Here is a 12,322-nt window from a genome sequence, read left to right as displayed (position 1 = left end):
GTGTGACAGTATCACACGCAAAGGCCTCTTCAGTATCTTGCATCTGGTACGAGTCAGGCACATGTACAACTATGCTGAGATCAGATGTATCCAAGTTATGCTATTTCTGATTACATCTGCTAATGTTTGGGTGTGTGACCCGGTGAATTGAAAACACACACCACACATCAGTTATGCAAAGACCAACATTTCCTCTAGTTTCATAATTGTAAGAATAGAATTGATTTTGATGTTTCTAGTTCAAAGATATTTGGCTTTGACTGAATAAAAGACAGCTGTAGCGTTTATGTCAATGCAGTTGTAATTTTGACTGGAATTTTTCTGAAAGGTCAAATATATCTGATGTAAGACAAAAATGCCTGAAGACCAAATCTGTACTTTATGCCCTACATCAGACAAATATCATTGTCCAGTGTAATTATACCTGAATTTAATGTTATATTAACAATCCGCAATTTTTATAATTGTGTTCCTCCACACCAGTGTAAAAACATAACACTTGAGGTGGAGTTTCTGGCTCCAGAAAAAAAGCCAAAGTTGACTTAACTTTCAAAACTCCAGCTGTCATCGTGTGTGAAGTGTATAGTAAAAGTTGGCCATTGTGTAGGAGAGTGCATTTTACCTTAGAGTTACTTTGGTTCCACCTAGTGGATGAGGAATGAAGAACACAACAGGACAAAACCCCACAGAAACAAAGCAGCTCATTGTGCTGTATATCCAATCATCCTGCTTTTAATACAAAGTCAAGATACAATATCTACATCCATTATTTGAAAGGAAAGAACAGGTACATAAGTGAGGAGGATGGCATCATTGTAGCTGGCCCTCAACACATTTCATATTATGTTTCATGTGTGCCTTTTATATTTCTCTTGACACAATAATCATTAGAAATCGAAGGAATAACATATTTTATATATGTCACACATCATCAAGATTTCTGGACCACACATAAAGTTAATAGAATATTTTCAGATTTAAACAATAACTTTTGAAGGTGTGTGTGTGTGTGTGTGTGTGTGCGTGTGTGTGTGTGTGTGTGTGTGTAAGTTGGGTGATTTATACCCATTCTGTCAAAAATACACTTGCTACCATGTGCTTTCCAACATACCAAGTAAATACCAACCGCCTGCCTTAGGCCTTCACCAACAAATCTGCTCTATAAATCTAATTTCTCTGGTGCAATTAACCCTTTCATGGGGGGTGAGATCACGCCAAAGGGCATCACTGTAAACTTAAACTAAGTCTGCATCTAATGCACATATCTAGTTAACTAGTCGGACATCAGTAATCAGTATCAAATAGCACCCTACACAGAGGGCATACTTCATAATAATAAAGCAAATTAAAAAAGCACCAAAACTGACTATTAAAAATAAAAAAAAAAAAATAATAAAAAAAAAAAAACAGTGACAGGATCATACTTTAACATTGGCTTGCCAAAGAAATAAGTAAACATCTTATTGGTTATAGTTGCTAGATATCCCAAATAAATAAATAAAAACAAAACGTAAAAAGTAACAAAATAGAATCATAAATATCTTAAAAAAATCATATGAAATAAATATGACAAAGTGAACAATAACAATAAGGCTTTTTTTGCGACAATAAGAACTACATCACATCCAATCCCACATTATATCTTGTGCTCAGACGTATGTAACTGTACTGTATAGGACTTCAATGATTGACTGTATGTACAAAATCAGTGAAATTGCCCAAGATGTCTGATACACTGGAACATCGCTGTGCTCTTCAATCATCATGTGGGACCAATTATGATTATATGTCAGATCAAGAACAGATATATATATCGATATCAAGGGCTTGTGCAGTTGTACTGCAGTTGTACTGCACTGTGCTGTTAGAGGAAGGGCTAAACATCAATTGGTTAAGTTTGGATTTTCTGTACACTGTAGCTTATGGACAGAAAGAGTTGTAATGGAGCTTATATGGAGTGGGAAAGAGGGAGAGGACTGTTGAAAGTGAGTAATTCACCACTTGCACTGTTTTTTGGATTTCTGTCATAAATATCAGTGATTGATCTGCAATGTGGTGCAATTCAAGTAGTTATTCTTGAGAGGAGGAAGATGGTCAGTAAACAGAGTTCATCTTCAAGCTAAGATACTGTATGACAATAAAAATATATCACACGACACATGAGAATTAAGCAGCATGTTAAAACACAAGAAATAAGTCAGCATAAGGCAAAGACATACAGTGAAATCACACAAAAACCTGCTGAAATGGGCGAAAAACTGCTTTAAATTCCAGAAAGAAAGGGACTGAAACGCAGTTCTTTCATTAGCATCTCTTTCAGTGTGCCACTGCTAAACTGACACAATGGAGCTGACATCAAGAGGAGCTGAGCTGGAGGGTGAACAATGACTACAGCAAATAGCAAGCAAGCTTTGTTGAACAAAGAATGCGTTTGGACTACAAATCTCAGCCCAGTTGAGGATATGATGGGCCCTAATCACTGCTCTGAGACCAGTTGTTACTCAGCAAGGACACGATTGGAAAATGTGAACTGATCCTTGGCCAGCGTTTAAGAGCTGTCACTAGTTTGACTTTATGCTGGATAAAAGAGGGAGCCATCTCTCCTAATAGGCCACAGCTCATGTTCACGCCGTGTGGTTTCTCTTGGCACTGAGTGTCGAGTAAATGAGCATCCACATACTTGTCCAACTGTCCTCAGGGTGTGAGTCCACACTGTAGGCTTCTGCTGAGGCATAGCCTGGTCACCAGCTTTAGACTATTATCAAAACTACCTCTGGTAACAGTAGACACCTTTGAAATAGACTCACGGTCACATAGAAATGTTCACCTTTGCACTTTGTAACCCCTTAATACACCAAACCAATAGATACAAAGTTGAGGATAAAAAGCCCATTTAGGGTGCAGCAAATATCCAGGCTCTTTGTGTGTGTGTGTGTTTTTTTTTTTTTTTTTTATAACTTTTTGTATTTTATACACATATAGTATCATAATTCCTGTTCAGAAGCTGTTTGTATTTCACTGGTTCATATTGGAGATAGCTGACCACAACACACATGTATTATACGTCCTTCACACTGGAACACTGAGGTAAGTATATGGATTACACATGGAGAGTCTCCACACCCACCAGCTCCTTCGGGGAAGCTCCTGATGAGTGTGGGTGTTGTTAGACACAGATTTGTTGTTGCTATTTTAGTTGTTGCTTTTTGTCCTTGTTGGTGTAGAATTCATTTTCGACTCTCACTCCCAGAAAAGGTTCAATGTTCATGTTATTTCAGGTCGGCTTTCACATGTTTCACTTGTAGGGTTTGTTTGTGGACCTCAAAGCAGAACGATGGATGGATGGATGTCTCTTCATTTACGTTGCATAGTGGTCAAAGCTACCCAGGTACTCGAGAGCAGCCTGGTAGCAGAACTGGTATTCATCCTGGGTGAGAGAAACACACAAACATGTATACTTGCTATCACCAGACATGAACTTACTGGTTTCAGCCGACAACATCGATTCAGTCTCCTTTAGTAGCTAATGTCATGACAGTGTTATTGCAACAGGAACCTTACTAACACCCTGATTTTAATTTATGTTGGCATATCTACAAACATATTATTAACCTGTATTACAAGTGTTTTCTTTTCATTTGCATGTGTAGGGGTCTGCCCTAGACATTTCCATATTTGATGATGTTAAATTTTTAGATAACCTGAACGATAAAAGTGTTGCCTTGTGGGTTTACAGAACTCTAGTAAAGACTGATAAATAATTAAAATACAACAAACATATAGGAATCTCTGAAATAATGTGTTGTCACACACCTGCTTTCATTGACATGTGAAAAGCTGATATTTTAGAAATACGCCGTATTCATGAACTCTTGAATGTTTCCCATTTCCTTCTTGTTCCTTCTACATCTACAGAGTAACTCAGGTAAAGGTTTAATAGATAACAATGCAGAGAAAAGTGGGCTGATAGCAGCATTGTTTTAACCAGTACTAACATTAGCAGTGATTTCCTTGCTTATGTCTCTGCCCTGCTTAATGAATCAGATCAGTCCCATTGAGCAGCATCAGTGTTTACCTCAGTCTGCACCATGGCTGGTCTCTGTGTCCGCAGCATTTTGACAGTCTGGAAAATGTCCACCGCCCCTTCGTAACGCATCCTTTCCAGGACAATACTCAGAGTGATGAAGACACCCGTTCGCCCCACGCCAGCACTGAAGCCAGACAGGAAAACATTCACTGTAGTTTACAGTGTGTCAGAGCTGTGAAAGCAACATGCTACAGCCTGACAATCCTACCGATAATGGAAATTGCAAGGGGTTCAGATTCAATCTTCCCAGCTGCTTGCTTACCTGCAGTGAACGCTGATTGGTCCATCCTGGCCAAACTGTTCCTTGGTTTTGTGCACTTGGCCAATGAAATCGATGAAGCCCTCACCGGATTTGGGCACACCTTGCTCTGGCCAGTCGGTGAACTGGAACTGACGCACTGTCCGTGACTGGCCATCCTGGAGGAGTGAGGAAGTGTGGAGAACGATATCATATAAATCTACAGACAAACTTAAGGCTGATCTGAGAGTGTATGTGGCATCTTTTCCACACATAATCAAGGTGTTTCTTTTGAAATGTTTAGTTACAGTTCCTGTGAGGTGCTTATTGCAAAAATACTATTTAGTGAGCTTTACTGCTTTATTGACTGAGGAGTGAGACTCAGCCAGGCAATATCCGTTTTTCCTTGTAATGATTACTGTTATCTGACCCTGGATCAGTGGCTGTGGTTAACTTCAAGCTGTAACGTCAGTACGTCTGCTATTGTCAGCCACTCAATAGACAATTACATCTTTTCTCTTCAGCTCAGCCTTTCTGACTCCCCTTTAATGGAGATCAATAGAGCATCCTGTCAATGTGGCGTCAGTGCAGGGCAGGCTTAACCGGAGTCATCTATGACTGCCACATATGTGTATGAGTAAAGGTGCGCTCGCGCGCGCACATACACACACACACACACACACACACACACACACACACACACACACACACACACACACACACACACACAAAGTCTCTCTCCCTCTCTCACACACACAAGCTGTCAAGATAATCTGGAGACAGTATGGTTGAATGAATAATCCATAATGCAGGGCAGCTTGTCAATAGTGGAAGACTGTTGTGTTACACACATTCACATACAAGATGCACACTACAGGTCGATAGGATGTGCTTCACACCACTGCCTTCTCACAGCACTGATGGATTGGATATAGAGCAGAAAAGTCAAGCAGTGTTATGTTTCAGTGCCATCTGGATACAATATACAGCACAAGAACACATGAACATACCCTGGCATCAGTAACTTTGAACTCCCGGAGGATATACTGAGGCATGTTGTATTCCGCCATGGGATCCACCACGAAGTATTGGTACCTGGCTGAGCGCTCAGCGGGCCAGTATTGGTGGCACTTCTCCTGAGAGAGCAGAAAAGAAAAAGAAGTTCTGATAATGTTGTGTACATGGCTAAAGTTTGCTGCTATTTATAACACATCCGTGCGTTTCATACCCGTCCCATTTCTCTCAGTTTAGTTAACATCACAACAATAGTGGAGTTGTGTTCCCACAGCATCCTCCAGAAGTCCTCTGTAGTCTCAGCCAGTGGACCCTGTGTGGCAATGTAGCCTCTCTGCTGCCTACAAACACACACACAAACACACACACACACACACACACACAACGTGAAGTCTGCTACCTCACTTTATTTTCTTTGCTTCTTATTCTGTCAAGCATCCGAGTGAAAAGGGGGACAGGCTTCAGGCAAGGAGAGGAACAGTCAAAACACGCGTGTACAACCACGCTGAATGCCTGAATCATTGAAGCTCTTCAGCCTCCGTCCCCTTCATTGGGACTGAAGCAAGTGCCGTGCAGCGAGACAAATAGCTGGAACATGTATACAGTAATGACAGACCTGACAGGACGTGACAGGTGAGAGCACTGTGGTGAAAAGCTATCCAGTCCATTCACTCATCAAGCCATCATAAGAGCACAAGGGGATCAGGTCATATTAGTGTTTACGGGAGAGAAACATACCTGTATCCATCTATGTAACTGGCGTTGATGTAGTCAGAGCCCTCCAGGCCTCTGATTGGCTGGAGGCAGACGCGGGTGGTTTCATAGGGCATGATGTTGACCAGTCGGTTCTTAAACTTGTTGCAAGGCAGGTTGGCTGTGACAAACCGGGATGTGTGGGCTTTGGTGTTAGCCAGGCGCTGGATGTGGAGAGAAAACATATATATTATTATTTATTTCCCTGCTTGGTGTTTTTTTTTTGTTTTTCAGAATTTTCTTTGAAATCTCTACATTTTGAATCAATTCATTTTAAACACCTTCCCATAGAATCTCCCTTACCTTAAACTCCAACTCCATGCCAGTGACATGCTCTCCACTCTCCACCTTGGACAGCTTCTGCATGTAGGAATACAGACTCCTGGCAGCCACCTCGGTGTTCCCGCAGGCCACGGCCTCCAGCAGTGCCTCGTGGATGAAGCTGTACTGGTCCTCAGTCTGCACCATGTAGTTCCTCTGTGAGCGCATCAGGGTTACGTGACCGTAGATATCAACGGTGCGCTCATGGCGAATTCGCTCCAGCATGGCATCGATAACGATAAAACAGCCAGTGCGACCAACGCCAGCACTGAAGGACAGAGAATAAAAATCAACTGAGCTCTATCACAAAGACATGAGGTATTTTACCTAACTCACAGTAAGAAAATGAAGAGGCATATGTTCCCAGATGTCAAACCAATTCTTTGATGTAAAGAATAGTGTGCATACCTGCAGTGAGCGATGATGGGTCCGGCATCAGGAGGATTGCAGGCTTTGACCCTGCGGAGGAAGTTGAGGAAGGGTGTGGGATACTCTGGCACACCGTGATCTGGCCAGGCTGTAAACTGGAACTGACGCACTTCCCTGCGCTCACTGCTGCCGCTCTAACATAAGATACAGGCAGGAAAAATGAACCATTTGCCATTTGCTTTAGCTAAGGTCATCGTGACTGTATTTTTTATTGAATCTTACCAATAAAAATGATTTAGTAGTTAAAGGACATTTGAAAATGAAGTCATTCATTTATAGAGTCCTTTCAAAAAACTTTTAAATGAATTCATGAAAAGCAAACGACATACACTGTATATATCCCAAGTATTTCTACATTTTACACCCTCTACAAGAAATAATACTAGAATAGCTGAATATTTCATGTGCATTATTCTGTGCTGTATGGCGTATTTCCTAATTTGATGTTTCATAACACATCAACAAAAATTTAGAGAACACTTGGTAGCTACAGTTGGCCTAGTTTCAGTGTTTGTAACTAGGCCACAGAGACACGCCAGTCTGACGGTCCTAGATTAGCCCTGTGTAATAAGAAAGTGCTCTGCCTCCAACGGTGATCGAATCTCAATGCCTGACACGGGGGGAGGCTGGCCTGGTTTGAATGCTCCATGAAGCCCAGACTAATCTATTCTCCTCTGAGTGTCCGCATGCACAGCTCATTCAGAGGTGGCAGAAATTCATGATTACCTCAGTCGCTCCTGGTTCCTGACCGTAAACTCCAGAGATCAAAGTGTTTTCAGTGGATGTGACAGAAAATTTAATAGAGGAAAGGGCAAAGAGGGGCAAGCCACGAGTGGATACAGGAGCAAAATAGCAAATTCATTTACCTTATGCAGGGAAAAGGTGCGAACACAGAAAGTGGCCAACTCCATCGTGTCCAGCAGGGTGACCTGGAGCATCCCATATGTCTCTGTGCCACGACTCGGCCAGTACTGGTCACACTTTACCTATGAAGACAAAGGAAAATCATCATACTCTTCTTAGACTAAAGCAATAGTACAGTACTCCTCAGCTTGATTAAATGTTTTAACCAAACAGCTCCTTGAGCTATGAACTGCAGATAAAATTAGACATACAGCGTACTGTAACAAATTTTATGGATATGGGTCAGTAGGTAAACACCTGGATTCTTACCCGAGACTTCTCCTCCAGGCGTGTCATCATGACGACAGAGGCAGCCCGCTGCTCCCACACCATCCTCCAGAAGTCCCCGAACGTCTCAGCCAGCGGTCCCTGGGTAGCAATGTAGGCATTCTGCTTCCTGTAGCCATCAATGTAGTTGGCGTTAATGTAGTCGCTCCCCAGGATACCTGCAAAAGAGACCCTTGTGAGGATCTTGCTGAACAGCAATCTGCATAAGCGACATATTAAATTAACCTCCATTCATGACATCAAATACCCTAACGAACTGTTTGCTTCTGCAGCCGCGGCCTCCAACAGGCGGCAGCTGAATGGCTAGTGGACGACAACAAACAAACAAGGCTCTTGTCGGTGTAAATTCATGAGCTCCAGATCAAATCCACTCTCCCCCTTCTTGTTCTGGAGGAGTGCTGGCTGCACTTGAATGCACTCGCGCTGTTTGTCAGTCTCATGCCACTGCACACAGCCGGTCTTGAGCACTGTTTGCAATTTCAGATTTCATCCATCATGTAGCTCTCGCCCCCACTCACTCTCTCTCCCCTCCCCCACTTCTTTGTGTTCATCCCTACTGGAACACAAACACTCTCAGACTCTCCCATTAGAACCTTGAAACATCTTCTTCAGCTTGCTATGCTTTTCCAGCTAATCCTCACCTTCTATGGGAGACAGGATGACTCTGGTGTGGTCGTACGCTATGACATTAGCGTAGCGGTTTTTGGGCTTGTTGACCTCCAGGTTTGAATGCTCCCAGGTGAACTGCTGACCAGGGTCGATGGACTGAGAAGAAACAGCAAATACAGTACACATTAACAGCATATTGTGGCACATTTAGTAGTGCATCGGAGTGTAATGGAAAGAGAGTTCTCTGTAATGTAGACAAGCAATATGTTGCTCTACTGAATAAATCATGATTATATACAGTAATCCAAGATACAAATGTCAAATAAAATGTGTTTAATAAAGCATAGGCTCAACATCTCCAAATTATAAAGATCTTATTTGTTTATTCTAATGGAAAATTAGATTAGATTTTTTTCTCACCTCATATTCCTGGGATAGTCTCAGGTTGTCGTTAGCTTTCAGCAGCTCTATGTGCTCAGCCAGCTCGCTGATGGGGATGGGAGGATGGCTCATCATTCCTGTGTGACAACAAGGGTCAGAGATGATGCAAACTACAGTCGAATAGCCTATATTACTGTAGGCCCACATCACTGGAGCCTACAGTAATCATATATCATTAAGGAACACATGGAGGCCAGAAAATCAATTTTTGATTCATGTACGAGGACAAAGTGAGGCGAGTCTTGTTTGTTTGTAAATTACTTTTCTTTGATAAATTGCTTTCTATGTGATCAGAGAAGCAACAACTCAAGAAAAAAAACAGACAGAAGAGCAATTAGGAGGGTTACGTGTCTGCGCACACACATACACACACATCTGCACACACACAAAGGAAGCAACCCATGCCTCCTACAGTCATTTCTTTTCACAGCCGAAATGAAGAAAAACAAGCTATGTGATCCATTCCCCAGTCAAAAGGCAAATAACACGTATGTCTACAATAAACACAATCCAGTTAATGCCAAAGTCAGAATGCACTCTCAGTGTTTCCTGAATTGTAATGCATGTCAGTGGACGATGAAATGCATTTAAGTCATTCTGCAGCTACAGCTATCAAAACCAGGCTCATATCAAGGGCTGTTTTCTTCTACAGCCTGGCACCCATAGGTAATCACGACAAAATGCTCCTGTCACGACGCAAATGACCTCAGATAGCATCAGCCGGTTTTGGTGGAAACAAATTTCATCTTTGCTGTGCACCTCAAAGGCACAAATCTCAGGGGAGAGTGGGTGAGAAAGGAGCTTCAAGGTTGTTGCCACGAGAGAATAAAAAAATTCTTATGATAGAGGAGAAGAGCAGAAATGCTTTATTCTAAGGGGCTTATTTTGATTTCTGTGGGACATGTAAAAAAAGTATTTCAGACCTTCATCTTTGGATTAAATAAAATATATATCATTTGATTTTACATATCCTGTTAGGCAAGACTAAACCTTTCTCCATGGTGACATATTTTACCACCTTTTCAACAAGCTTCTATAAACTGCAACCGTGGAAATACAGGGAGAACAGTGATTGAGTTCCTACAGCCGTTTTCAGGATGCTGTTAATTTAGTGAAAGCAAAGTATCTTCGGCCTGGTGCCACTACCAAAGCAGATGTGCGGTTAGATCTCACTCTGTGGGTGGTGTGGAGCTGCAACATTCATGTAGCTACTTCACAGTGGGGGTTTCACTGGCGAGAACAAAGCTAATTCCTATTAGAAATGATCGCAGTTGACCTGCAACACACCTCCTGATGTATAAAACTTAACTGCTGAACTTGACTCAGAAACCTTCCACAGTGATGGACTGATTTCTGCAATATCTGCCTGTTCTGCTATTTGCACTGTGGGATGTGGAATGTGGGCGAGTGGAGAGGATCAGATTTTGTCACACCGATATGATTCAGCTGTGCCTAAACACTCACAGTACTACCTGGGCAGCGGCCATTTTGATCTCAGAAACAACTGGAAGCTGCCAGGTACATGTTGGTTGTGATGCAGGGGAGTGCTTCCACAATCTTGTCTGCATAATTTTACCGAGGTTAAAATTAGATGCATGAATATTTCATTATCCAATGATGAGCAATCAGAAGTATATTTTATTATGCAAATAAAAAGTGTGTGTTTGGGTGCCTGTGTGGGTACATGCTCCATACCAGGAGTCTGAAAGTTGATGCGTCTCATCTCCACAGGGTCTGTCGGGTGATGTGCCATCATTTCTGCATTGCTCAAAAGGCTCTTGGTTCCGGGTTCAGAGTCCTTGCGTTTGCTGCTCAGACACCAGTGAGTTAAAAGAGCAATTAGCACATGCAAACAAGCTGAGAGAGAAACTCAGCACTAACACGTCATTAGCATGGTTAGTTCATTTGGGTAAATAATGCATTAAAAGATATGATTCTCTGTTCTCTAATATCATGTACATGTAATTGCTGTAGGTTTGAATGTACAAAGAGCTTGACATTGCTTTAATCTTACCTGTCAGGTTTGCTGCTTCCAGTGAAACAAGAGCAAGGGAAGGAATAATTGGAGGAAGAAAAGGAAGGAAACAGACAGATAGTTAGAGGGGAAAAATCAATATTTTGCATTAGTATTCAAAAGCTTGATGGCTTGCAGCAGATATTACAGGCTTACAGCAGGGTCAGACAGAGAGATGTCTGACGGGAGAATAAACTTCTAAATTGGAACAAATATGATGAATATCTGGCGAAAACTTAAAACATTTATGGGAAGAAACTCAGGCAAGCACAGAGAATCGGAAGCAGAGAAACCTAGTATACATTTAAAGAATAAAACTGGTGATAGTCTATTTTTTCTTATCTGTGACATGGGACTCCATTGTTATATTGTTAAAAACACACCAGGGAGTCACACTGTTGCACCAGGGGACATGTTCCTTCAATATAATAAGCACTGTAGATTATTTTTTAGTCAGTCCTACTCACTAGAACACCAAATGTGTATTCACTTAAATAAAATTATACTCGTGTGACATTTTCAAAGATTTGCATGTACATTTTCAGTAAGAATGAATGGTCTTGATGCTAAGAGCCACAAACAGGAAATTCGAACACGCTGAAAGACAATGACACTTTTTCGCCTGGTCTGACCAGCTGTCTGGGTTTGTCTGATGACTGTAAACTTGACCTTTAGTTTTTCATAGAGCTCATCCCACTCACTTTTTGTAAAGGAGGATGGCGATGACGATGCAGATGATGAAGACCACAGCGAGGACAGGTCCCACCACCCAGATAAGACCATCCCCTGCATCGAGGGGCTGAGGGTCTGAATCTGGGGCTATCACTGGATCTGTGTAAGGGCTGGCCACGTACATTTTCTGAAAATAAGCACACATCAATAGCATTCATAAAAAAATAAGTAGTTTGAGAATGCATTACTACAGGATTGCATTAGATTGAAAAAGTACATGATTTGTCTTTGCATTTCGGGCAGCCTGTAATGAATCTACCTGACCTTACTGATGTTAAAAGCATTTTTATAATTAATATAAATGGAAAAAATGCCCTTTCTCCAGTTTTGAAACATTTTGATGTGCATCCCTTGAGCTCAAAGTGCTCCTAATAAGAACATAAACATCCAATAAAAAGTAAAATGTGCTCTAATTCAAGCTGTATATTTGTCTTTTCCAATTTAGCTGCACATATACACCAGCAGTGCACAAGGCAATATCTCCTCTACTGCC

At 41.6% G+C, this 12,322-nt stretch overlaps 1 protein-coding gene across 11 annotated transcripts in view; it reads right to left on the bottom strand.

Moving 5' to 3' along the window:
- Positions 1-710: 710 nt before the first annotated feature.
- The window catches only part of ptprsb (protein tyrosine phosphatase receptor type Sb), a 65,569-nt gene continuing 53,957 nt past the window's right edge, over positions 711-12,322 (bottom strand). For 6 of the 11 annotated variants that reach the window (XM_033325667.1, XM_026313568.2, XM_026313572.2 and 3 more), the window contains 15 exons: positions 11,799-11,956; positions 11,098-11,112; positions 10,779-10,891; positions 9,063-9,160; positions 8,675-8,798; positions 8,016-8,191; positions 7,709-7,828; positions 6,822-6,976; positions 6,396-6,681; positions 6,078-6,256; positions 5,554-5,680; positions 5,336-5,461; positions 4,350-4,504; positions 4,076-4,211; positions 711-3,427 (listed from right to left, as the gene is read on the bottom strand). In XM_033325667.1, coding sequence (XP_033181558.1) covers positions 3,359-3,427; positions 4,076-4,211; positions 4,350-4,504; positions 5,336-5,461; positions 5,554-5,680; positions 6,078-6,256; positions 6,396-6,681; positions 6,822-6,976; positions 7,709-7,828; positions 8,016-8,191; positions 8,675-8,798; positions 9,063-9,160; positions 10,779-10,891; positions 11,098-11,112; positions 11,799-11,956 — 2,037 coding nt within the window. In that variant the 3' untranslated portion in view covers positions 711-3,358. The remainder of the gene's footprint in view (positions 3,428-4,075; positions 4,212-4,349; positions 4,505-5,335; positions 5,462-5,553; positions 5,681-6,077; positions 6,257-6,395; positions 6,682-6,821; positions 6,977-7,708; positions 7,829-8,015; positions 8,192-8,674; positions 8,799-9,062; positions 9,161-10,778; positions 10,892-11,097; positions 11,113-11,798; positions 11,957-12,322) is intronic. The other 5 variants (XM_026313570.2, XM_026313576.2, XM_026313578.2 and 2 more) reach the window with 2 other exon arrangements.

The sequence above is a fragment of the Mastacembelus armatus genome, chromosome 17 (genome assembly GCF_900324485.2).
Source record: "Mastacembelus armatus chromosome 17, fMasArm1.2, whole genome shotgun sequence".
In the NCBI taxonomy this organism is placed as follows: Eukaryota; Metazoa; Chordata; class Actinopteri; order Synbranchiformes; family Mastacembelidae; genus Mastacembelus; species Mastacembelus armatus.
The sequence above is the reverse complement of the archived record's forward strand: the minus strand, read 5'-3'. Positions and strand labels throughout refer to the sequence as shown.